The sequence below is a fragment of the Lissotriton helveticus genome, chromosome 4_1 (assembly GCF_964261635.1).
Source record: "Lissotriton helveticus chromosome 4_1, aLisHel1.1, whole genome shotgun sequence".
NCBI lineage: Eukaryota > Metazoa > Chordata > Amphibia > Caudata > Salamandridae > Lissotriton > Lissotriton helveticus.
The window spans coordinates 2,068,282,693-2,068,310,017 of NC_136063.1; the positions used below are offsets into that span (position 1 = coordinate 2,068,282,693).

The window sequence follows — 27,325 nt, forward strand, 5'->3', positions numbered from 1 at the left end:
TATAACTAACTAATGTTTCTTACAGATATATTGTTACCGAAGGTAAGTAACTTTTGCTTCTGTAGCTCTTTGGTGACATACAGACCTTTGCAGTGCATTAACTAATAGAGGTTTCATAATGAACTGTAATGCCTTTCCCACTGATTAACACATTTTATTTATTTTTTCATTATTCACTGAAGCTGCCTGTTAATTTATCTGTAGCTACCAGACGGTGAAAGGCCTAAAAAACTTACCGAATATTTTGTTTTTAGCCACACCTTTGACCCCGCCCCCCATGTTCAGACTCTAATTGCCCTCCAGCCACCCCCCCAAACATGACTGAAGTCAACAACAGCAAGCTAATGTAGCAAGGAGTGCGTTTAAGCAAAAAGAGAAGAGTCTGTTTTCATAATGTTAAAAATAAAAACCTTTTTAGAAAAACAGTATGAAAGATTAAAAGACCACTTCCTCCCCCTGGAATTACAGAAAACATCTTACTTGGACCTTACAGTTCATCATTAATGATTGGAAGTGGTGTGTTTTAATTATAATGTTCAGCAACCTCCAGTTCCATGCATCTGTTAAAGCCAAGCCATCAACAACCCATGAAACATAGTATCGTTCTTCTCGGGTGCCGTGCACTAAAGTTGCAGCCCATTTATTACAGCCACTATACCCAAGGTCATTAGAATTATGCCATTGTGTGACTGCTGAAATTTTAGTATAATGATAGATTTGCCGCATTTGCCACATAATCCATAATCTTTCGCACAATTGGAAGATTGTAACCATCTTTTTTTTGGTTACTCAAACAGTTCTAAAGTTACTAAAAAGCAGCGACACATGTTGCCACGTTGTAGCTGGCCCTTTGCAAAGCTGGACAGGTCGCCTTTTTGTTGCTTATTGCAAAATGTGGGTGTTAACCCGTTAAGTGCTGCGCACGTTCAGCGGATGTCGCATGCACTACCTCGGTAGTGCTGCGCACATCCGCTGAACTTCGCGGCCCCGCCCGCGCAATAGAACGTTCCACACCAGCACGGAACGTTCAGCGCAGCGGAGGGGTTGAATATGTTTTGTCAAGTTAGGTTTTGTTTGTGAAAAATAAAGCGCCATTGTACTTTTTGAGTAATACTTTTTGTTTGAACGTTGCAGTAAGCGTCTTACACTGAACCATAGTCTACCAGAAACCTTTGGTGTGCTAAACACTGTTTCATATTCTTTCCCCACCGTAAAAATGATTTGCTATGGGGATTGGGGGCGTATATGGTTGTTGATGATGAGGAACACCAGTTTCTTAAAAGTTTTGTCAGGAGGGGGTTCTTACGCCTAAAAACTTTTGACAGGGTGGGTCTTGGCATCAAAAAGTTTGAAGACCTCCGGTGTATGAGCAGCAACAAAGAAGGAAGATGGCTGCAAGCTCCATTGTCATATGCATGTTCTTCCAGAAAGCTTAAACTTCTATTAGGATTCTGAATTCATTTGTTACTGCTGTCTATTAGTGAGGGCAAAACAGGGATAGTGCGTAATATTGGCCTCCATGCCTTGACATACAATTGCTATGTATGGCTCTCATAGAGAGCCTCTATCGTTTATTTCAGTTTCTGATAGTCATAACTCCTTGCTATGACATCACAACAGTCGATAACAAAACTGGTTACTGTTGTACAGGGACTTTGTCCCTTTCTCTTAACTATATATTTCCTTGTTGCTCTGTTGATGCCAATGTAATAATTCCTAGTGACATCATAGAATGTTGTAGTTAGACCTGAGACTACGGTCAGTTGGAGGCAGGCTGAGTGACAGGGCAGTCACTCCTGGTGGGGTCTGTTAATTACCATCATAAGAACTGGACCTGTAACTACCTTGAATAAAGGAATCATAAATATATCTATGACTCAAGAACATTCTTTTATATACAACATTTACCCACTTTTGTAATGTCATAAAGCCTTTCCTGGCTAGGTGACACGGCTCCCTGAGAGCCTGTCTGCACAGCGGTGCTTGTCTGCTTTGAGTGAAAGTACAAAGTACAGCTGCATTGCGGGGAAGGAAGCCAGAGATGGTAGTGGGTTTTGGTTAAGATATATATTTTTCACATTTGCATCAAGGAGGAGAGGGCACAGTATGTATAGCTGTCCAATTATCCTCTGCCCCTGCGGAGTAGTTGAAGGCAGGCACAGGTGATTTTGACTGTCATACCGGACATAAAATTATAGAAGACCAAGTTGCCCTTATCATTTCAAACAGTAGAATTGTACCAGTGACGTGTAAGAAAATACTTGACAAGCAGTTCAGTGACTTGTGTAAATGTGGAATATGCACAAACTTTCTAATTGTTTCTTTTATGTACATTAATTTAACTGATTTTGATATAAATATTCTCTTATCATCCTTACATTAAAAGCTAATCTATTTCAATGTTTCTTCAGGGCAGCTGGGAGAAGCCACATTGACATGTCGGAGATGCACTCTGCTCAAGCCCATGACAGCCATCATGTGTATTCTGAAGAGAGCTATAGAAATAAAACATTTGCTAATTTCCCTGGCAGTTGTCCAGTCTCGCCTACCACTCTAGCACGCGCTGGCTTCTATTACACAGGAGATGGGGATAAAGTTAAGTGTTTCAGTTGTCACCTGACAGTGGATAGCTGGCAATATGGAGAGTCTGCTGTTGGCAAACATAGAACGTTGTCCCCAAACTGTAAATTTATCAATGGCTTCTATCCAAGCAGTGAACAAATACAAACTACAGGCCCTGTGACCCAAAGTTCGAATTCTTGGGAGGCTGACAATTGCGCTGGAAGTTCAGCATTTCGACGCTTGTCTGACGTTGTCCCCAACATTGATGCAGATTATCTCCTGAGAACTGGGCAGGTAGTTGACATGTCAGATACACTGTACCCTAAAAACTTGGCTATGTGTAGTGAAGAAGCTAGACTGAAATCGTTTCACAGCTGGCCAAGTTACTCCCCAGTAAAGCCATTGGATCTTGCACGTGCTGGACTCTATTACAAAGGTATCAATGACCAAGTTGAGTGCTTTTGTTGTGGTGGAAAATTGAAGAACTGGGAACCAGGCGATCGACCCTGGACAGAACACAAGACCCATTTTCCTAGATGCCTCTTTGTACTCGGCCGGGAAACTGGAAATTTACCTCTTGAGTCAAGTAGTCGTGAAGGAGAATGGTGTGTTTTAAATGGTGCTGAAGTTCCAGTAAATCCGGCAATGGCATCATATAAAGAGCGCCTGCAGACCCTTTGGAATTGGACGTACCCAGTAAATAAGGAGGAGCTTGCAAAAGCTGGTTTTTACCGTCATGGTATGTATGAGCCACTGATAACGTTTTCTCCATTAATGTTTGCGAAATCAGTGGGCACTACTACTGATAGTGAATGGGACACTATGTTTTTTTTTTTTAAAAAGGTTAAGACTTTATTGCTTGATTAGTTAAAACCTTTGCAAAGTGAAATGGTGGCATCATATCACAGTTTGCATATTCCATAAGGTATATCTTTAAAAATGCAGGTTTAAAACAATAAAACTTAAGAAATCGGGTCACATAGACCGATATTGCATGTTACTAACACAATGATGCTAGAATGAAAAGTGCATACATATGTGAGTTAAAATGCCAAGGAGTTGGCGTCATTTACTCTAAATGAGAAAATGGGATATAAATATATTGAATGTTTGTGCGAGTAGATAAGCACCTACTCTGCGTAACACTTTTATATGGGCTAGAGCGTGTCTGTTAGTCACTAGGCAGGAGAAGGAGGGGAATGATAGGGGGGAGTGGTCAGTTGCAGGGGCCCAATGGTGGTCAGTTATCTGTCAGCCCATCGTGTGCACAATTCTGAGCCTCAATCTTCCTAGAAAAGCGGTCCAAACATTTTACCGAGGCACAATTCAGAATGGTATTCGAGGGTCGACGCAGACCAGGACTGCTTGTTGTTAGCTATCCAGCCCCTACGTAGCAGAGTCCTTCTATCCTCTAGAAGGCTGGGGCACAGGCATTATTGCAGAGCCGACACACTGCCTCGACCTTGCCCCTTTTCCACGCTGGAAGGTGTCCGGCAGTGGGGATCTCCCCCATTCTCAGCTTCATGAACTGTAGCTCTGTCCTTTCGTTGTAGGGTTTCCATAAGTAGCACTGGGGTGTCAGTTGTTTATAGGTGCATAGGGTCATCCAGCCGTGGGACACTGTGAACAGAGTGACAAGTCTCCTCTTCATTCTCAGTGTTACATATATCAATATATTTGTAGAGAAGGGGTAAGAGAATGGAGCATACCAAACGTGGGAGATGGAGTTAGAGGGAGGAAGATTGTTTAATGGCCTTTCTTAGGTTACTTTGATTCCGAGCTTTGCTTTGGGAGTAATTGGTGCAAATGTCTAATAAAAGCCCATCCTCCTAAACATTCAGAACCGTGCATAATTGTAACTCAGTTTAGAGGTAAGTATCAAACTGTTAATGGCAAACACAAACAGATTGACTTTGTATAGTGGATGTACATGCAGAGGTAAACAATACGGGTAACACCTTTGTAACTTATAGACACACATACATTGAGACACCCATGGCAGCAGATCAACAGATAAACGAACAAAACCCATCCCACCTGTAGAGGCACGCCAACATACATACAAGCGCCAAGCACTGCAGAGCAGGAGTGGTTAGAAACCACGGGGCACAGGCCGTAGGAGGAGCAGAGGGCGATGGTTTCAGGGGACAACTGGGCTCAAATTAGCACTGGGACGCTGAGCATCAGGGAAGCACAGAACAATGTTCCTTATGGGACAGCTAGACTGCATCTCAGGGGGGTTAAAGGACGTTCCATCTCAGGGGAGCACTGAGCACTGCTCCCAGGGGAGTTCAGTGCTTGTCACCTGAGGAGAGCTCTGACTGATCTTTAGGGGACATGGCGGGGGGGTGCATTTGAGGGGCAAATAATTAATAATGTGCACTGAGACACATCCAATGTCACGTGCTGAGGATCTCCCATCCACACCTGTGGCTTATTTCTGTTCTAGTTTGTGAATTTCGTACTTCACCAGATTTTATTTTCTACGAGATATATTTCACTTGTATGATATTATTTTCGTTTTTCTACTTACAGAAGATTGCAAATAACTGTTAGGCATTTGATATGAACGTGGTTAATTAAAGCAACATAGTTACACAGATCATTTCTTGTCCTTGGGTTTAATGCTATTTATTAGCAGGTGTTTGCATTTCTCTCCAGACACAGAGACCCCATGTTAAAAACATCTTAGTAATATAATGGTTTGAGTGACACTGAATAGCTTTGAAAATGGGTTACGTATCCAAGTCAGACATAGCATTGGTACATGCATAGAGATTGATTAGGCAAATGATTGTGTGTGGGGAGGATAGGATTTCTTTCTTACTATCACGACCAGTAAAAACAGCAATCAGCATGGCGATACAAGCTAAACCTCTTTAATACATGTAGAACTCTTTTGTGTTCCAACTCTAAAGGCTCCTAATACACGTAGCACATCATTGTCTCCAGCTCTTTCAATTCTAAGGAATTTGACTGGAATGAATGCTGCAAGTGACGTTCTTTAAGTCAAACATGCAAAGGTTAGTGCTGAGATTTGGTTTGTTTTAGTAATAAAGTATTCATTAGCTGCATAATCGATAGACCCATCATGCAAGGCATCCTGATGTCATCCCTTGAGTTAGGAAGGCATTAATAGTGCTGGTCAATGCCTTTGGAGTTTCATCTGTAATGGACTTTTTTATTGATGACACGGTAAGGCCATCCTCGAAAGGTGTGGCTTTGTGAGATGCTGATATGTTTAAGAGCCTGTAAGCAGAGAGGTTGGCAAAAGGGAATACCTTTAGGTGAATTGGGAGAAGATACTGGAGTAATGAATGTTATTGTTGATGACCCATTGATGTGTATACTTATTTTGGGACCCTATCACAAGTGCCACAGAGCTGAGGGCTGGTAACTGGGGACCACAGGTTTGTTTGTGGTTTTCACAATGAGTTTCTTGTGTGTTCAGCATATGCTTACCTGAAAGAAACAAGTTAGTGTTAGATTCCTTACCTTAGAATATCCCCAGGGGTCAGACTGGATCCGGAAAGTCTTTGTCCGCAGAACCCCTGCGCGTCAGTAGGCGTCGTCTGCGGCTCCGCTTCCGCCGTCTGCGTCGTGATCGCCGGGATGACGTCGCTGGAGTACTTAGACTCCGCCATCGCGCACCGAAGTCACTTCTTCTTTTTTCCACACCAGCAAGCGCAGATCCGGAAAGAGCGTACCCTTGGTCATTTTTTGACTAACTTTTTAGACAATTTGTCTATGTTTTTCGAGTCGACTCGACTCCTGGTGTCAGTAGGGGTGCCCGGTTTCAAGCCGCGTGACGCCTGTCACCGACTGATGTCGGTTACCGACCCCCACCGCCGGTGTCTCTACTGTTTGGGGGCCGACCACGATAACAAGTCGTGCCCCGACTGCCGGGCCTTCACGTCGAAGACTAGGCGGGGGCTTTCCCATAAGCTACTCGAGCTCCGGCAGTCGGCTCCGCGCCAGAGTCATCACCGATCGTCGGGATCCAAGTCCACGCACTCGGGTAAGTCGAGGCATGGCAAAAAGAAGTTGAAGAAACACCATCGTTCTTCGACCTCCCCTCGCCAGTCGCGCCACTCGAGCGAGGGTTCTGGTGGCGCCGCCCTCGCATCCAGCCCCACACTCTCCGGTCCCTGGGCTCAATGCAACTCTGGAGCAGATTCGAGACTTCCTCGTGGCCATGAGGATTCTCTTTGGGCCGTCAGGTCCTGCCGGCGCGCCTTTGGGCCCTGCGGGTCCGATTGGGGGTCCTAGCCCTGTTTTGCCAGCGGCTTCGGCGCCGCCGGCGACTTCGGTCCCGGCGCCGCAGGACCCCGTGGGATCCAGGCCTGGATCCCTGTCGACGCCGGTTGACCTCACGACTACTCCGCCGGTGCCGACCCCCTCAGAGCCACCACCGGCGCCGTCCCGGGTTTCAGCGGGGGCTCGGCGTCAGACCGGCGCCGTCTCCGACGTCGATTGGTGAGTTGTTCACCTACGCCCTGGCTCCGTCATTTCTGCCTGTTTATCAGGACACAGATGAAGGGGAAGACTGGGAGGGGTCTGGGGACCCTCTGGCACAGCAGTGCCAGTTAAGTCAGGACTGGACAGATGAGCTAGGGGAGGCCAGTGGTCTAGACACTTTGTCTGACACTGGTTTTCTCTCTCCTCCTTCCGTGGCTACGGCGGAGGGAGCTACTTATGCTGTGGTGCTGCGCAAGGCGGCCAAGGCCTTGGGCCTTGAGCTCCCTGCAGCGGTCGTGAGGACTAACCTCCTCACCAAGGTGCTTTAACCGCCAGTAAGCTCTTCGGAGCCTCTGCTGCAGTTTAATGAGGGCCTCACTGACGTTCTGATGAGTACTTGGTCCAAGCCCACCACAGTCCCTCCTGTGGATTGGAACGTGGCCCGGCGCCACCGCCCAGCTCCAGGCGACCCCTGCTTTCTGTCCACCCACCCCACCCCTGAGAGTCTGGTTATCCAGGCCTCTACGTCCCAAACCGCCTTCCCGACACCACCCCCGAACGGGAATCCAAAAGGCTGGAACAGTTTGACTAGAAACGGTTTTCCTCCCTCAGTCTAGGATTGCGGTCCATCAATACTGCATGCCTTTTGGACCATTACACCCACTCTCTATGGGATATGGTGACGTGCTGCCCCAGTGTCCGGAGGAGGCCAGGACACGGCTCACCCACGCTCTTGCTGAGAGGCGGGATGCAGCACGGTACTCCATTCGATGTGGACTTGACACCACGGACTCGCTGGTGAGAGCGATTACAACGACGGTGGCGATTCGTCGTCACGCCTGGCTGATGTCCACAAACTTTTTAGGGGATGTCCAGAGCACTCTCATCAATATGCCTTTTGATGGCCGTTGCCTCTTTGGCGACAAAGCAGATAGAGCGCTGGAGCACTTTAAGGACTCCAGGGCTACGGGCAAGTCCTTGGGCCTCTCGGCCCAGCGCCAGCAAACTTCTGCTTTTCTCTCCTTTCGTGGCCACAGAAGGGGCACCCATGCACGTTCGTCCAGCCACAGTCCGCAGAACCAACCTCAACGCAGTTGCGGACGTGCATTGCGCCGTGGCGGAGAAGGGGGACAGAGAGCCGGTCAGTCCACATCCGCAGCATCTGCCTCAAAGCCTTTCTAGTCTGAGCTTTCAGGCCCATTCCACGCCAGTGGAAGGCAGAGTTCGCCATCTCCTGCTCCACTGGCGTACCATAATTTTGGACAGGTGGGTGCTGCAAATCGTCCGAAAGGGCTACTCTCTCCCCTTCAAGGCGACCCTTCCAGCCATACCACCGCAGTACCACCGCATGTGGGGGGATTACTTGCAACTTCTGCTAGAGGAAGTTACTGCCCTCTTGGCCAAGGGGACCATTGAGCACGTTCCTGGCCCAGAAGTAGGACAGGGTTGTTACTCCCACTACTTTCTAGTTCCCAAGAAGGGCAAAGAGGACCTGCGCCCTATTTTGGACCTCAGGAGCATCAACGTCTTCCTCCGGAAGGAGAAGTTCAAGATGCTGATGTTAGCTCAGGTTTTGGCTGCCCTAGACCCTGGAGACTGGATGGTAGCGTTGGACTTGCAGGACGCTTATTTCCATAATTCTGGCCCATCGGCGTAACCTGCGGTTCACGGTAGGCCACGAGCATTTTCAGTTTACCGTGCTCCCCTTCGGCCTCACCAGTGCCCCCCCGGGTGTTCACGAAAATGATAGTAGTTGTCGCAGCTCATCTGCGCAGATTAGGGGTTCCAGTCTTCCCCTATCTCGACGACTGGTTGTTGAAGGCGGGCTCGCCCCAAACAGTCGTCTTCCACCTCCAGACTACGGCCGACCTCCTGCATTTGCTGTGGTTCTCCATCAACGTGCCGAAGTCACACCTGAGTCCCTCCCAGAAGCTCATCTTCATCACAGCGGTTCTGTACTCTGCACAATTTTGAGTTTATCCTCCCAAGCAGCGGGTTCAGGATATTCAGACTCTCTAATTCAGATTTTTCAGCCTTTATCCTGAGTTTCAGTCAGGATGGCCCTACGGCTGCTGGGTCTGATGGCCTCCTGCATCCTGCTAGTACAGGATGCAGGTGGCGGATGAGGGCTCTGCAGTGGGACCTGAAGCTCCAGTGGGCACAATATCAGGGCAACCTGTCCGACCACGTCCTGATCTCGGAGGGCACTGCACGACAGTTGCAGTGGTGGCTCACGGACCGCGGGTCTGTGGCATATTCCTCTCCCTACCCTAACCGGATCACTCAGTGGTGATGAATGCGTCCCTCCTGTGATGGGGGGGGCCACATGGGAGAGGCGGAGATCAGAGGCCTCTGGTCTCCGGCGGAGTCCTGGCTCCATAGCAACCTTTTGGAGCTGCAGGCGATCCAACTTGCACTGAAGGCATTCCTTCCCTCTGTCCGGGGAAGTGTAGTGCAGGTGTTCACGGATAACACCACCGCTATGTGGTATTGCAACAAACAGGGCGGGGTGGGGTTGTGGACTCTTTGTCAGGAGGCTCTGCGCCTCTGGACATGGCTGGAACATCAAGGCATCATCCTGGTGGTTCAACACCTGGCAGGTTCTCTGAACGCCAGGTCGGACAAACTCAGCCGTTGGTGCATGATGGATCACGAGTGGCATCTGAACTCGGATGTGGCACAAGGTCTCTTTCAGCAGTGGGGAGAGCCTTGGTTAGATCTATTCGCCACTGAAGAGAACACGCAATGTCATCAGTTCTGCGCGTTGGAATTTCCAAAGCGGCACTCGCTCGGAGACGCTATTCGTCGCGAGTGGAGTTGCGGTCTGTAATAAGCCTTTCCGCCTATACCACTTCTGCCCAGAGTGCTGAAGAAGATCAGGCGCGACCGGGCCCAAGTCATCCTTGTGGCTCCGGATTGGGCACGAAGATACTGGTATCCTGAGCTACTCAGTCTGTCAATCGATCCCCCGTTTCGACTGCCTCTTCGGGAGGATCTTCTGTCGCAGCAACAGGGGATGGTCCTCCACCCGAACCTGTCCAGCCTCCACCTACATGCGTGGAGATTGAGCGGCAACAGTTGAGGCCATTTGACTTGCCTCCTGAAGTCTGTGATGTGATTCTGACAGCCAGGCGTCCCTCCACAAAAACGGTATACACCTGCAGGTGGAACAAATTTGTGGCATGATGCACAGCAAAGGCTGTGGATCCCCTTTCCGCCCCTCTTTCTGAGGTTCTCCTCTTTCTTTTTTCCCTGTCCCAGCAGGGCTCTGGGCACCATCAAGGGATATCTTTCAGCTGTTTCAGCCTTCTCGAGGCTTCCTGATCAGCCTTCTCTTTTCAAGTCCCCTGTTGTAAATAGATTCTTGAAAGGCATTACTCACATGTTTCCTCCTGTTCCCTTCGTAATGCTTCAGTAGGACTTGAATCTGGTGTTAACCTATCTGATGTGTGCTCCCTTTGAGCCACTCCATAACTGTCCTCTTCGTCTTCTGACTCTCAAGACTGCTTTCCTGGTTGCCATCACCTCTGCCAGAAGAGTGAGTCAGCTCCAGGCTCTTTCTTCTAAGCCTCCTTTCCTCTCTGTCCATCCGGACAAAGTTGTTCTGAGGACTCGCCCTTCTTTTCTACCCAAGGTGGTTACTGCTTTCACATCGGCCAGACCATTACCTTGCCCACCTTCTTTCCGCCTCCGCATCCTTCGAAAGAGGAAGAGAGGCTCCACCGTCTGGACCCAAAACGTGCGCTTTCTTTTTACCTGAACCGCACACAACAGTTCTGGGTGGAGGACCAACTTTTTGTTGGCTACGTGGGCGCTAAGAAGGGACGGGCGGTGCACAAATGGACCTTGTCTCGTGGGTCATTTTGTGCATCAAAGTCTGTTATTCCTTGGCTAAAAAGGATCCTCCTCAGGGGCTGCACGCCCATTCCACTTGGGCCACGGTGGCTACTACTGACTTGGGACGGGGAGTCCCTTTGCAGGACATTTGTCAGGCAGCTACGTGGATCTCGCTGCAAAGGTTTACCAAGCGTTTCTGCCTGGATAGCCAAGTCCGGAGAGACCGCTTCTTTGGCCGTTCAGTTCTCCAGGACTTTATGGTGTGATTTTGGTTCGCAGACCCACCGCCGGGGTTGGTATTGCTGGGGTATCTATTCTAAGGTAAGGAACATAACACTAACGTGTTTCTTTCAGTTACTTCCCTTCGGTAACGATATCTGTAAGAAACATTAGTTAGTGTTAGATTTCTTACCGCCCCACCCAGCCTCCCCGTTCTGCAAACCGATATCTAGGGTTAAGGACGTTCCCTGTCAGAGCCCTAGTTTAATGGCACCAGTGTAGCTTTATTAAACTATTTAACCATTCAAAGTAATGTACATTGCTACCATTTAACCAACCTCCTAGTGTTTCCACTGAGTAGTCTACAAAGTCTACCCAGATCTGGCTCTGGGTTTTTCAAGCCTCTCTGAATCTGATCCTATGGTCTTCAGTACTAATTCCCAAGCCATAAAACAGGGTGCCCTTTAAGAGGTCACTTTTGTATACAAGGAGATAGGTCCTGGGGAGTAAGGACAGCTGGACCCTATGTAAATTCTTAGAGAAAAATAGTGCTGGCCATACAAAAATTTATAATATCTCCGTATTTAGAGTAACAAATCAACTTTAGTTGAAGATTTGTTTGGTATTATTTATTTATACCCTTTTAGTTCATTTGTTTTTTAGTTAGAAATTAGTTTAGACAAAAAGACATACCTTATACATACAATTATTCAAAACAGCAACATTTACATAAGACTTAAATTCACAATATTCAGAACGACATTTACATAAGACATAAATTCACAACATCTCACATATACATTTGCACAATTATTTGTGTACCAACACAAATATTCATTAACAGTTGATTTCCAATCAAAAGAATCAAGAAAAATCAAGAAGAAATCAGATGGAGAAAAGATAAATCAATATCATGCACAGTATAAATATGACTGAAATGCTTAATCAAACTTTCAATCATTAAAGGGGTAATTTATTCCCAGATCTTTAAACGGTGCTTGTCTCCATTTGGCCGACGCGTTTCGAACTCGCTATGTTAATTTGCGTGTTCTCATCAGGGCTTTTTAATTTTCCTGCATGTTTTTGTGCAAAAAATAAAAACGAAAGTTTGTGTCAATTCCTCTAAATAGCCTCTTTTTATCGCTCAAATATATGCATTGAGAGCAAGGAGATTACCTTAATGAGGTGGTCGCAGTTTGTTGGAGTTCAAATATTTTATAACGTTCCTGCCGTGGTGTCTAAAAGAGGAAAAACCTCATCAATATAGTGTTCCAAAAGAAAGCGGATTGTCTGATGCCACCATAGTATGCACCCCTACCTTAAGTCTTGTCTGTGTGTTCCCTTTTTGCAACTCCAAAATCGGTAGACGTTCGATGTAATTTAGGTTTTCCCAAACACCCAAGGGTCTCGTTTGTGAGCCTAGAAGAATTAGTAAAGGAGAGCTGTAACTCGTCCTCGTTGCATGGAGAGGTGCTACTAGCATCCTTAACTGACAATAATGTGTACCTGTGCTCCGGGGCTCAGCGGAAATGTTCTCCCTGCTGCAGGCGGCGTCAAGCAGCCACGGCTCAATACAAGTTAGAGCGGTCCGTGTCCTGCAACAAAGACAAGCGCTCAATTACTAGCTGCTTGCCATCTGAGGCAGAGTTCAAGTTTCAGCGCGACCGGGCAGTAATCACTTACCCGTTGTCTTCAGTTTTTGGCTGTGACTCACACTCCTGGCGACCTAGCATCAAAGCGCCATGTTGGAAGGAGGCGGGGGTGTTTTATCAAGTCACCTGACATGTGGGGATTGTGGGATATGTAGTCCCCTTCCGTACCTATACTCGTGGGGCTTTAGGTGAGTTCAAGTTCATATTTAAGGAGGATTTTACAATCTGGAAATCTCAGACATGGAATTTAACCCAGTCTGAAAGCTATTAAATCTGAGTATCAGGTAGGCTTCCTTTTTGAGAAGGACATCATCAACATCTTGTACTCTTTTGTTATGCCCAATCGTGTACAGAACAGTCCATTTAAAGTCCATTTCTGAATGGCCTTGTTCAATAAAATGTTGGACCATGGGAGCAGACGCAACTTTATTTTTGATGCGTGATCTGTGTTGTGTGACACAAGTGTTAATTTGCTGGTACACTATATTGATGAGGTTTTTCCTCTTTTAGACACCACGGCAGGAACGTTATAAAATATTTGAACTCCAACAAACTGCGACCACCTCATTAAGGTAATCTCCTTGCTCTCAATGCATATATTTGAGCGATAAAAAGAGGCTATTTAGAGGAATTGACACAAACTTTCGTTTTTATTTTTTGCACAAAAACATGCAGGAAAATTAAAATGCCCTGATGAGAACACGCAAATTAACATAGCGAGTTCGAAACGCGTTGGCCAAATGGAGACAAGCACCGTTTAAAGATCTGGGAATAAATTACCCCTTTAATGATTGAAAGTTTGATTAAGCATTTCAGTCTTATTTATACTGTGCATGATATTGATTTATCTTTTCTCCATCTGATTTCTTCTTGATTTTTCTTGATTCTTTTGATTGGAAATCAACTGTTAATGAATATTTGTGTTGGTACACAAATAATTGTGCAAATGTATATATGAGATGTTGTGAATTTATGTCTTATGTAAATGTCGTTCTGAATATTGTGAATTTAAGTCTTATGTAAATGTTGCTGTTTTGAATAATTGTATGTATAAGGTATGTCTTTTTGTCTAAACTCATTTCTAACTAAAAAACAAATGAACTAAAAGGGTATAAATAAATAATACCAAACAAATCTTTTACTAAAGTTGATTTGTTACTCTAAATACGGAGATATTATTAATTTTTGTATGGCCAGCACTATTTTTCTCTAAGAACTTTAAGAGGTCACAGCATCTGCATCTTTGAGTGTTAGTAGTCTATCCCTGCACTTCCCTGAGAACATTTCACACAGGATAGCTTCCTGCGGACCTGCCTACCAAAACCGGCTCTCTCAAATGCAATGAACCACTTACTGATATCACCCTCAAAGAATTAAGGACAATCCCTTTGGGGATTTTAGAGTCCAAAGGTTCTACCTCCCTATTGTGAGAAGTTGGCCTGATGTGCAGTGGTCACTATTCTAGTGATCACTATATATCAGTCCAAACAACCCTTATTGATGATTGGTTGTAAGTCAACCTTATAGACCAGCTATCCTAGTAGCATGGATACGAGCAGTCTAAGGCTAAGACTCTAGAGGGCGTGTTAAGCCAGCTGTTTTACCATCACATTACCCCTTGAACACCCAGTGAAAGGACACCACACAAGTGTTATGAAAATAAACAGTGTATTTATTAGAATCACAACAACCCTGTACTCTTTATGAGGACAGGGTGCTAGGCACACAACAAAACTCTTACGAAAATACTTAAGTTAGCACGTTATACACAAATGCCCGAGGGGCGCGAAAAACCATATACTTTAAAAGTGGAATGCGAAATTACTAGCAGGTAAGTACAGTACTAATAGGCTTTGGAATCGCTAGGACTTGACTAGGGAATCGTTAGATTACTTCTAGGAGACCTAGGGGACTCGGGTGCAGAGTGTGCACTCTCACGTGGTGTGGTAAATAAATAATTAATTACCGGTACTATTTTTGAATACAGTGAATAAAACAGATAGCTCAATAAATAAGAAACAGGATTCGAGGTATCTTGAGTCTGACAGGCTTTAATCAGGCATAAGGGAAGGGACAGGAACAGGGTAGCCTGCATGGGAATAGAATGAGGGCATGGCAGCTGCCAGGGAATGGGAATTGGGGGATTCGCATGGGCAGCTTTCAGTAACAGTACACAGTATATATACTAAAACAATTACATTACATTCAATACAGTAGGCGTAGCAGTAGGCGTAACTCGTAGCAGTCGCGGAAGATAAGAGTAAAATGGGTGTAACAAGAAGGCGTGTACAGGGCGTATACATAGACATGTGATGTAAACGTCATGGAAATGTCATAAATGGGGCGGAAACATGGAGGGGGCTACCTGAGCAGCTGGGACCTTTAACCTAGTGGTGCGCGCAAACGGGTAATGACGTGTTACCAGGAGGAACTGGGGGCTATGACTTCTGCGCTAGAAGAGGAGACTAAAGTCTGCAGTGTCAGAACGACTTGTACCTATATCATATCTAGTATCTGGTGTTTGGAGTACATGTTGATAGAATCCAAAAGTTATCAGGGCAAAGGCTACTTGACACTAAGACTGGTGCGTGCATAATTCTACATGTATTGCATGTGCTAGGAATATCCTATGAATATTAGTACAGTATTTCTCTTACATGGAGACAGGAAGGCTAGACCATGGCTGAAACTATTGATACGATTCAGTAGCTTAGGAATGCAGAGAAGGAGGGCTGGACTGATAACTAGAAGCATAACATACTCTTGGCAGACTGGGAGGCAGAGCCAGGCCGGGCCGGGCACTGTGAGGCAGGAAGTAAGTGAAGGGTCAGGGATGCAGGTGGGGGCTGTATCGCTCCTCGGAGAGGGTTCAGGAGACTGGAGCTGAATCTGATGTCCGGGCCCTTTTGAGGCCTAGAAACGGGAACAATTCAATGAATTAACGTGCACACTGTATAAGGTGGCAACTTAGGTCTAATACTCGTTGCTTTCACGAGAACTGGAAACTGGCGTACTAGAGATGGACACAACTATAATTGCGTCTTTAATCGATCATAGGGGAATACATGCATATCGATCATGCACATATAGCATAATATGGGGAACACGTAGGCACATATAACATGGCAAAATTTACTTTTCCACAGTGGGATGCGGGACAAAGTCTATGGAAGCTAGTAACGCTAAAGTTAGTGTTCACGGGCGAACCCGACCTGGTAGGGAGAAAACGACAGTGGATCCTGACCCTTGGATAGTGAGGCTATGCTGGGGCACCGAAATGCCGAAGTTACCTAGCCCAGGGGCTGCAGCTGCATAGGTCTCAAAAGACGTCGGGAATCCTTGTTGCCGGACCAGGAGCCTGGAAGAAAGATGCTGGCAGGCGACCAGTGAAGATAGTTCGAGTTGATCCAAGCCTGGATCTGGAAGATGGATGACACCTGAAAGCAGAGGGGACCAAGTTCGTGACTACTAGCCAGTAGTCAGTGGGCACCATGAGGGCACCGGATGGCAGTCACCTCGACTAGGTGAGTGGGCGACGCTGGCTCTGCAGATCTCACGGACCAGGAGGCGTTGTCGGCGACCAGGATGGAGAGGCGAGCTGTCCCACGATGGATGAAGCTGTCGGCGTCGAAGTTACCCAGGATTGGGCAACAAGCCTTGGCTAATTCAAGCCCACGCGGTGGACTCAAAATGGCGTCTTGAGTGGGCCAGGAGGGTCCGGGGTGCTCCTCTTCGGAAAGGGAGCAAGGGCCAGTCTGGAGCAACCAGACCAGCAGCAGTGATGTCGTCGGGCGTCGTTCAGAAGGCCACAAGCCAGCGGGCTAGTAGCCAAACAACGCGGTGAGCAGCAAAAAGCAGAAGGGCCCCACGCAGATCGTGGAGATGCTGGGAGGCTGAACTTCGGTGCTGGAGCTGCTCAGGGTCGGGGCTTCTCGGACCCCAAAGCACTCACCAGGAAATTACTCGGCGGGCTTGCTGTGCAGAAGTCGTGCAGTCTTGCAGATGGCCGGTCCCTCGAGGTCTCGTCGCACCCACGGTTCTCAGCTGGGCTGTAGAGGTGGGTAGAGGTCAGAGGTGCCAGGGGAGCCGGTTCTCGTCGAGCTGGGCAGTCGGATTCCGGAGGAAGGACTTGCAGCAGACCGCAGTGTTCTTTAGATGGTGCCTGCGGATGCAGGGTGATTACTCCTTAGTCACAAGGGAGAAATCTTAGGAAGAAGTCTTGAGTTCCTTTCGTGGAAAGTAGGTTCAGGATTCAAAGATGATCTGATTTGGAAGGGGGCCAGTCCCTACCTTTATCTGGGAAAAGGGGGCTGGCACGCGACTAAGTCCTGCCCTAGGGGTGGGACCAGGAGGGGGGTGGTTACACCCACTTCCTTGGCGGGCTTTTCCCCAGCACAGGGTCTGGAGTGTCCCTGGAACTGGTTCAAGCCAGCCTATGCACAGTGAGCACCGGGGTGCCACGTGCAGTCACCTTCCTCTGAAGCCCTGCCTACCTACAATACACAAAATCCTGTCTGGGACGGTGCTGGCACCGCCCCTGGCAGGAAACCCTTTGTCCTTATCTCCTGCTCTGGGAGGACTCCCAGCAGCAGGAGGGCAGACTTGTGTCTCGGTGGCAGCATCCATTTTGTGGATGCTAAGGCTCTGTCTGACTTTAACCGGGGTTAGGGGTTACATACATGCCGTGCCCCTCTAGAAGGGTGGAATGCTAACCCCGTCGCCAGAATTGGCGAGGGGTTAGTATTCCAATTCGTATGACACCTTACTCGACATGTTTTGATAAAGCGATACCAGAGTTGGCATATAACCGCGAGGGTTATAATGCACTTAAGAGTATATGGTATGCGATATCATGGAAACGGTTAAGGGATGGATCCCGAAAGCCGCAGACAGGCTCAGCTCATGCCAGGGCACCATCTAACACGATTCCAAGCACTCTGCCTTCAGGATTGTTAAGGCCTGCCATAGGAGTGACTGATAGGAGATCTGTGTGTCCATTTTAGGGTTAGATATAGGTATACTATATCTAAAGCAAAGGGTGAGTACACCACCTTGCCCCAGCTGTCGTGCAGCCAGTTGTGTCAGTTTAGTTAGTCAGCCCAGGGGTGGCATAATACATGCTTCAGCCCCTGGGAGACTTCTGGGTACACCTCAGCCCTGGGTACAGGGACTTGGAGAGGGCCCAGTGCCAATTCAGTACCTGAGTACAATTTGGATAGAGAGAACAGCTAGGCTGTGGGTCTGATTAGCAGGCCCACAGCCAGGAAAAGTCGTAAACCAGTGCAGCAAAAAGCAAAAATCTGGGTGATCATAGGATTGCAGACCCTACTCTCCTACATGACCCCCCCCCAAACTTTGGGACAATAAACTAACCTTGACCAGGTGAGTCTTCTTGCTCTAAGTGGAAATACCTGGAGAGCCCATCAGCATTGCTATGATCAGTACCAGGTCTATGCTCCACTGTAAAATCCATCCCCTGTAGGGAAATGGACCACCTAAGCAGTTTGGGGTTTTCACCCTTCATCTGATTTAGCCACAAGAGGGGCTTATGGTCTGTCTGAATGGTGAAGTGAGTGCCAAACAAGTAGGCCCTCAGCTTCTTCAGGGCCCAGACCACAGCAAAGGCCTCCCTCTCAATAGCTGACCAATTTTTCTCTCTGGGTGTCAACCTTCTACTAATGAAAGCAATAGGCTGATCATTACCATCAAAATTCAGTTGAGACAGAACAGCCCCCACACCCAACTCAGAAGCATCTGTTTGGACAATGAATGGCTTGGAGTAATCTGGACTCTTTAGGATAGGTGCTGTGCACATGGCCTGCTTTAGGTCATTGAATGCTTTCTGACAGCTTGCTGTCCACTGAACTTTCTTTGGCATCTTTTTGCTTGTCAGGTCATTAAGAGGGGTCACTATGGACCCATAATTTCTGACAAACTTCCTATAGTACCCAGTCAGGCCCAAGAAAGCTCGAACTTGAGTCTGGGTGATTGGAGGAGTCCAGTCCTTGATGGCCTGTATCTTACTCTCCAGTGGCTGAACCTGGCCTCCACCTACAAGGTGGCCCAGGTATACAACCTGTGTCTGCCCTATCTGGCACTTTGTGGCCTTGATAGTGAGGCCTGCCTTTTGCAGAGCCTCTAACACTTTCCTCAGGTGGACCAGGTGATCCTCCCAGGTGGAGCTAAAGACAGCAATATCATCAAGATATGCTGCACAGAAGTCATCCAGCCCAGTGAGGACTTGATTCACCAACCTTTGGAAGGTGGCAGGTGCATTTTTCAAACCAAAGGGCATTACCACAAACTGATAATGCCCACCAGGGGTAGAAAATGCTGTCTTCGGGTTGGCTTCCTCAGCTAACCTGATTTGCCAATACCCAGCTGTCAAATCAAATGTACTTAAGAATTTGGCAGAAGCCAATTTATCTATAAGTTCATCTGCTCTTAGAATTGGGTGGGCATCAGTCTTAGTGACTGCATTGAGGCCTCTGTAGTCTACGCAAAACCTCATCTCTCTCTTACCACCCTGGGTGTGAGGCTTTGGCACTAGAACTACTGGGCTAGCCCAAGGGCTATCTGAGGGCTCAATGACTCCCAGCTCCAACATTTTCTGCACTTCAGTTTTGATGCAGTCTCTAACATGATCAGGCTATCTGTAGATTTTACTCTTGACAGGCAGACTGTCTCCAGTGTCAACATCATGGGTACACCAATCAGTTTGGCTGGGTGTCAGAGAGAACATATGTCTGAAGGATTGCAGAACTTGCCTGCAATCCTGTTGCTGATGTTCAGTGAGGCTGCCACAAAAGACAACACCATCAACTGATCCATCATCAGGATTCTGAGTGAGCAGGTCTGGGAGAGGGTCACTCTCTTCCTCCTGTCCCTCATCTGTGGCCATGAGCAAGCTCATGTCCTTCCTGTCAACATATGCCTTGAGCCTGTTAACATGGAGCACTCTGAGAGGGCTCCTGGGAGTTCCAAGGTCCACCAAGTAGGTAACCTCTCCCTTTTGCTCAATGATGGTGTGGGGCCCAGACCATTTGTCTTTCAGAGCTGCTGGGGCCACTGGCTCCAGCACCCACACCTTCTGTCCTGGCTGGTACACAGTCAGAACAGCCTTTTGGTCATGCCAAGCTTTTTGAAGTTCTTGGCTGGCCTCAAGGTTTTTAGATGCCTTTTCCATATACTCAGCCATCCTGGAGCGGAGACCAAGTACATAGTCCACTATGTTGGTTGCAGGCTTTTTGAGAGGTCTCTCCCATCCTTCCTTCACCAAACACAGGGGTCCTCTCACAGGATGCCCATACAGAAGCTCAAAAGGGCTGTAGCCAACCCCCTTCTGTGGGACCTCTCTGTAAGCAAACAAGAGGCAGGGGATCAGGACATCCCATCTTCTCCTAAGAGTTTCAGGTAGTCCATGACTCATCCCTTTGAGGGTCCTGTTGAATCTCTCAACAAGCCCATTGCATTGTGGATGATAGGGTGTGGTGAACTTGTAGTTCACACCACACTCTTTCCACATTGCAGTCAGATATCCTGACATGAAGTTTGTACCTCTGTCAGAAACGACCTCCTTAGGGAAACCCACTCTGGAGAACACTCCAACTAGGGCTCTGGCCACTACAGGTGCTGTAGTGGTCCTAAGGGGAATAGCTTCAGGATACCTGGTGGCATGATCCACCACCACCAGTATAAACTTGTGCCCTGATGCTGTCTGGGGTTCCATTGGACCAACAATGTCAATCCCCACTCTTTCAAAGGGAACCCCCACCACAGGTAGTGGTATGAGGGGGGCCTTTGTTGTGTCACCTGACTTACCACTGGCTTGGCAAGTGACACAGGAGCGACAAAACTCCTTGGTATTCTCATTCATATGGGGCCAGTGAAAGTGTGAGACAAGCCTGTCCCAAGTCTTTGTCTGACCTAAATGACCTGCAAGGGGAATCTCATGGGCCAAGGTGAGAAGGAAACCTCTCAGAGACAAGGGGATGACCAGCCTCCTGGTTGCACCAGGCTTGGGGTCTCTTGACTCAGAGTACAGGAGTCCATCTTCCCAGTATACCCTGTGGGCACCTGTGGCATTCCCTGCAGCCTCAGCAGCAGCCTGCTGTCTGAGGGGTTCAAGGGAAGGGCAGTCTAACTGTGCCTTCCCCAGGTCTGCTCTGGAGGGTCCCCCTGAGCCCAGAAACTCAACTTGATCAAGTTCAAGCTCTTTAGGCTCAGTTTCCCTCAGTTCTCTCAGATCAGCCTCCTCAGAGACTTGATCCTCAACCTGGGGCAAGGGGGAAGGCAAAGCCTTAACCCTACTGCTCTTCTTCTTGGGAGGTGTCTGGTCCATAATTTCAGGATCCAGCACCTGTTCAGTGGGGCATTTTCTGGCCTGTGACCTAGTCACAGCAAGCACATGTGCTGGCAAGCCTAACATTTCCATGTGAGTCCTCTGCTCCACTTCTGACAATTGTGATGACTCCAAATCATTGCCCAACAAACAATCAACTGGGAGGTCTGAACTGACTACAACTTTCTTTTGTCCCTTCACTCCACCCCAGGAGAAAGCCACAATTGCCACACTATGACTAGTAGTGACATTGCTGGCATTGGTCACCAGGAAATCAGTACCTGGCATGATCTGTCCAGGGTCCACAAAGTTAGGTGTCACCATGGTGACACTGGCACAAGTGTCCCTATAGGCCTGAGCCATTTTGCCATTTATCAAAGGTGTCTGCCTGTATTTGCCCAAAGTATTGGGACTTATCTCAGGGGACATATCCACATCCCCTGTACAGACAAGGACAGCCTGAGTGAGTGTGCCAACTAAGTTGTCAGACCCCTCAGTACCCAAGGTTAAACCAACTAATGCCTTGGGAGGTACACTACCACTACTGACTGTACTAGGGGGTGCAGTTGCCTTAGGGGCTGTAGTAGCAAGAGTTTGTCCTCCTCTTTTGGTGCACTCACTAAACCAGTGAGATTTACTTTTGCAGTACTGGCACCACCTTTTTGACTGGCCTTCTTGAGTCTTCTTCTTCTGGGAAGCCTGACCCCCACCCTCTTTTGTTTGTTGGGGACCTGGTGAAGACTTCTGGTCATTTTGTTCACTCTTAACATTACCCTTCTGGTCTGCTTTCTTCTGACCACCCTGGTTCTGGTTCTGGTTCTGCTTGATCCTTGTCCTGACCCATTTGTCTGCCTTCTTTCCCAATTCTTGGGGAGAGGTCAGATCTGAATCAACAAGGTGCTGGTGCAGCAACTGGTTCTGACAATTGTTTAAAATTTGTTCTCTCATCATTAGATTATACAATCCTGTGTAATCTATAACCTTGCTACCCAGCAACCAGCCCTCCAAAGCCTTAGTGGCACTATCCACAAAGTCAGACCAGTCCTGAGACTGAGTTTTCTGGGTGTCTCTGAACAGCAACCTGTACTGCTCAGTGGTTAAACCAAACCCATCAACCAGTGTATTCTTCAGGACCTGGTAATTGTTAGCATCCTCCACTCTTGTAGTGAGGAGCTTATCTCTACCTTTACCATCAAAGGAGAGCCACAGTATAGCTGCCCACTGACTCTGGGGAATGCACTGCACAGTGCAGGCCCTCTCCAGAGCAGCCATCCATTTCTGGATATCATCCCCTTGCTTAAAGGGGGGCACTATTTTAGTCAGGTGTTTAGTATCTAAACCCTTCTCTCTATCTCTTGGGAGATTGCTGCCACCAGTGGGAGCTAGCCCACTCATCTGCTGCTCTCTAGCAAAAGCAAGCTTTTCTTTGGCCAGGGCAAGTTCTTCCCTTTCAATCCTCAGAGCAGCCTGTCTCATTCTAGCTTCATGCTCTATTCTCTGAGGGGAAGTCACTCTCCTCTGTGGAGAGTTTCTCCTCCTCTGGGAAGAGGCATTAGAGTGCAGAGATCTATTGGAGTCCCTAGAAAGAGATCTATCTCTCCTAACTCCAATGTTAGGCCCACTTCGGGTTAGTACTGGGGGGCCCCCAGATCCTAGCCCAAGTAAGTCTAAGTTGGCCCTGGTTAGCCTTCTGACTACCTCAAGACCTTTGTCTACCTCATCCCCAGAGAGTTCCTCTTGATCCTCCTCCTCAACTGCAGTAGCAGTGTTGGGGAGGTCTGGATCCCCAGAGGTTCCCTCTAAGGCTGGCATATTCTCATGTAACTGAGAAATCTTTCTGGCATCATATGTCTCTAAGAGACCTATCAGAAAGGGAGTGGTGGGGTTAGACCCCGCTTCAGTTTTCTGGAGACACAGATTTGTCTCATCTCCTGGAAACTGAGAGCTGCATATCTTGAAGTGACCTGTGGAGGGTCAACACTGACCAGGGGAGTCTCAGTAGATTCTCCCTGGGTAGACATGCTTTTCTAGTGAGGTGTAAGTGGTGCACTTACCTACACTATATGTTTGCCTACTGATCCCTTGCTAGAGTTGTAGTTTAGGGTGTGCTAGGCCCTAGGAGCTACAACAGCTGGTTCAGTAGAACTCAGAGTATTCTAAGCTAAGTTATATGTACCTTTAGTACTTATGTGATCTTTCACAAGATATTCTTAGGATATGTGTGGTAAAACAACAGCAAGCTCAAATCCCAACCGCTGCTCACCAATGTGAGAAGTTGGCCTGATGTGCAGTGGTCACTATTCTAGTGATCACTATATATCAGTCCAAACAACCCTTATTGATGATTGGTTGTAAGTCAACCTTATAGACCAGCTATCCTAGTAGCATGGATACGAGCAGTCTAAGGCTAAGACTCTAGAGGGCGTGTTAAGCCAGCTGTTTTACCATCACATTACCCCTTGAACACCCAGTGAAAGGACACCACACAAGTGTTATGAAAATAAACAGTGTATTTATTAGAATCACAACAACCCTGTACTCTTTATGAGGACAGGGTGCTAGGCACACAACAAAACTCTTACGAAAATACTTAAGTTAGCACGGTATACACAAATGCCCGAGGGGTACGAAAAACCATATACTTTAAAAGTGGAATGCGAAATTACTAGCAGGTAAGTACAGTACTAATAGGCTTTGGAATCGCTAGGACTTGACTAGGGAATCGTTAGATTACTTCTAGGAGACCTAGGGGACTCGGGTGCAAAGTGTGCACTCTCACGCGGGATGCGGGACAAAGTCTATGGAAGCTAGTAACGCTAAAGTTAGTGTTCACGGGCGAACCCGACCTGGTAGGGAGAAAACGACAGTGGATCCTGACCCTTGGATAGTGAGGCTATGCTGGGGCACCGAAATGCCGAAGTTACCTAGCCCAGGGGCTGCAGCTGCATAGGTCTCAAAAGACGTCGGGAATCCTCGTTGCCGGACCAGGAGCCTGGAAGAAAGATGCTGGCAGGCGACCAGTGAAGATAGTTCGAGTTGATCCAAGCCTGGATCTGGAAGATGGATGACACCTGAAAGCAGAGGGGACCAAGTTCGTGACTACTAGCCAGTAGTCAGTGGGCACCAGGAGGGCACCGGATGGCAGTCACCTCGACTAGGTGAGTGGGCGACGCTGGCTCTGCAGATCTCACGGACCAGGAGGCGTTGTCGGCGACCAGGATGGAGAGGCGAGCTGTCCCACGATGGATGAAGCTGTCGGCGTCGAAGTTACCCAGGATTGGGCAACAAGCCTTGGCTAATTCAAGCCCACGCGGTGGACTCAAAATGGCGTCTTGAGTGGACCAGGAGGGTCCGGGGTGCTCCTCTTCGGAAAGGGAGCAAGGGCCAGTCTGGAGCAACCAGACCAGCAGCAGTGATGTCGTCGGGCGTCGTTCAGAAGGCCACAAGCCAGCGGGCTAGTAGCCAAACAACGCGGTGAGCAGCAAAAAGCAGAAGGGCCCCACGCAGATCGTGGAGATGCTGGGAGGCTGAACTTCGGTGCTGGAGCTGCTCAGGGTCGGGGCTTCTCGGACCCCAAAGCACTCACCAGGAAATTACTCGGCGGGCTTGCTGTGCAGAAGTCGTGCAGTCTTGCAGATGGCCGGTCCCTCGAGGTCTCGTCGCACCCACGGTTCTCAGCTGGGCTGTAGAGGTGGGTAGAGGTCAGAGGTGCCAGGGAAGCCGGTTCTCGTCGAGCTGGGCAGTCGGATTCCGGAGGAAGGACTTGCAGCAGACCGCAGTGTTCTTTAGATGGTGCCTGCGGATGCAGGGTGACTACTCCTTAGTCACAAGGGAGAAATCTTAGGAAGAAGTCTTGAGTTCCTTTCGTGGAAAGTAGGTTCAGGATTCAAAGATGATCTGATTTGGAAGGGGGCCAGTCCCTACCTTTATCTGGGAAAAGGGGGCTGGCACGCGACTAAGTCCTGCCCTAGGGGTGGGACCAGGAGGGGGGTGGTTACACCCACTTCCTTGGCGGGCTTTTCCCCAGCACAGGGTCTGGAGTGTCCCTGGAACTGGTTCAAGCCAGCCTATGCACAGTGAGCACCGGGGTGCCACGTGCAGTCACCTTCCTCTGAAGCCCTGCCTACCTACAATACACAAAATCCTGTCTGGGACGGTGCTGGCACCGCCCCTGGCAGGAAACCCTTTGTCCTTATCTCCTGCTCTGGGAGGACTCCCAGCAGCAGGAGGGCAGACTTGTGTCTCGGTGGCAGCATCCATTTTGTGGATGCTAAGGCTCTGTCTGACTTTAACCGGGGTTAGGGGTTACATACATGCCGTGTCCCTCTAGAAGGGTGGAATGCTAACCCCGTCGCCAGAATTGGCGAGGGGTTAGTATTCCAATTCGTATGACACCTTACTCGACATGTTTTGATAAAGCGATACCAGAGTTGTCATATAACCGCGAGGGTTATAATGCACTCAAGAGTATATGGTATGCGATATCATGGAAACGGCTAAGGGATGGATCCCGAAAGCCGCAGACAGGCTCAGCTCATGCCAGGGCACCATCTCACACGATTCCAAGCACTCTGCCTTCAGGATTGTTAAGGCCTGCCATAGGAGTGACTGATAGGAGATCTGTGTGTCCATTTTAGGGTTAGATATAGGTATACTATATCTAAAGCAAAGGGTGAGTACACCACCTTGCCCCAGCTGTCGTGCAGCCAGTTGTGTCAGTTTAGTTAGTCAGCCCAGGGGTGGCATAATACATGCTTCAGCCCCTGGGAGACTTCTGGGTACACCTCAGCCCTGGGTACAGGGACTTGGAGAGGGCCCAGTGCCAATTCAGTACCTGAGTACAATTTGGATAGAGAGAACAGCTAGGCTGTGGGTCTGATTAGCAGGCCCACAGCCAGGAAAAGTCGTAAACCAGTGCAGCAAAAAGCAAAAATCTGGGTGATCATAGGATTGCAGACCCTACTCTCCTACACCTATTTATTATTTTGCTGTCCCCAGGGATGGGTTTTGGGCCCATCTCAGCTCTCTCTTTTTCTATGGCCAAGAGTTTAGCTTTTAGGGCTATCCTTCTGGCCAGTTTCTGAAGATCAGCATCTTCAGTCACTCCCTAATCCCTCCCACCATTGGTGCTGCTATATAAGGGGGTAGTGATGGAGTCTTCCACCTCCACCACTTTGGGAATCCATGTTCTACTTTCCAAGGCCTTGTCATTTTCTGCAAGCAACTGTTGGAGATGGGCTTTTGTGGCTTTAGGGCCCATGGTAAGTTTCCATTCTTTGCACAGTTCTTTGAGTTGGGTCACTCTCAGGTGTGCATAGGGGCCCACGTTGAGGCCTGAGAGGTCCCTGGATTTTGAGACATAGGGCCAGATGTATGACGCCCAAAATAGCGCCTCGCAAATTGCGACTCGCAATTTGCGAGGTGCTATTTTGCATGTACAACAGTGTCTAACATAACACACTGTTATCGATTCCCAATGGGGTCGCAAATTGAGGGGCTAATGAATATTAAGGAGCCTTTCGCAATTTGCAACTCCATTGGGAATGGCAGGCTCTCCCAGGTATGGTGGCCTTCTGGGCTCAGCAGACCACCATGCCAGGGACTGCTTTTAAATAAAGCAGTTTTTTTTAATGCAGCCCGTTTACCTTAAAGGAAAACGGGATGCCTTTAAAAAAATTTTTTTTTAAAAAGAAACGTTTTTGTTTCATTTTTTAAGGGCAGGTAGTGGCCCCTGGAACCACTGCCTGCCCTGATAAAATATTTCCCCCTGCATTTGCAATGGGGAAGGGGTCCCCTGGGGGCCCCTTCCCTTTTGCGAGTGCACTACCACCCTCTTCAAAAAGGTGGTAATTTGCGAGTGTTTTGCAGACACAAAGCATTCATACATGGGCTTGCGCTCGCTATAGGAAGGGATCGCCCCTTTCGAATAGCGACTCACAAAACATTATTTTGTGACTCGCAATTTTTACAAGTTGCAGAATAGGCTTTGTACATGGCCCATGCTGTTTTTGCATGTGCAAACAGGTTCTCAAACCCGTTTGCGCATGCAAAAACGGTCGTACATCTAGCCCATGGTATTTAAAGTAGTTGAGGTCTTATTAAGGAGTGCAAAAGGACTACTAAGCCATAACTACTTTACAGATTTTTAATTCTTGAAAAGTGGGGGACTTAACCAATGTCCTAACAATAGTTTAACAAATTTAGAAAAAAACGAGAATTTAAACAAATCTTTAACTATAGACAATTTTGGATTTCC

The 27,325-nt window shown here is 48.0% G+C and overlaps 1 protein-coding gene across 3 annotated transcripts in view; it reads left to right on the top strand.

Moving 5' to 3' along the window:
- Positions 1-27,325, top strand: part of XIAP (X-linked inhibitor of apoptosis) — a 541,325-nt gene that overhangs the window by 151,801 nt on the left and 362,199 nt on the right. For 2 of the 3 annotated variants that reach the window (XM_078688748.1, XM_078688747.1), the window contains one exon: positions 2,412-3,301. In XM_078688748.1, the coding sequence (XP_078544874.1) occupies positions 2,437-3,301 (865 nt within the window). In that variant the 5' untranslated portion in view covers positions 2,412-2,436. The remainder of the gene's footprint in view (positions 1-2,411; positions 3,302-27,325) is intronic. The other variant, XM_078688749.1, reaches the window with a different exon arrangement.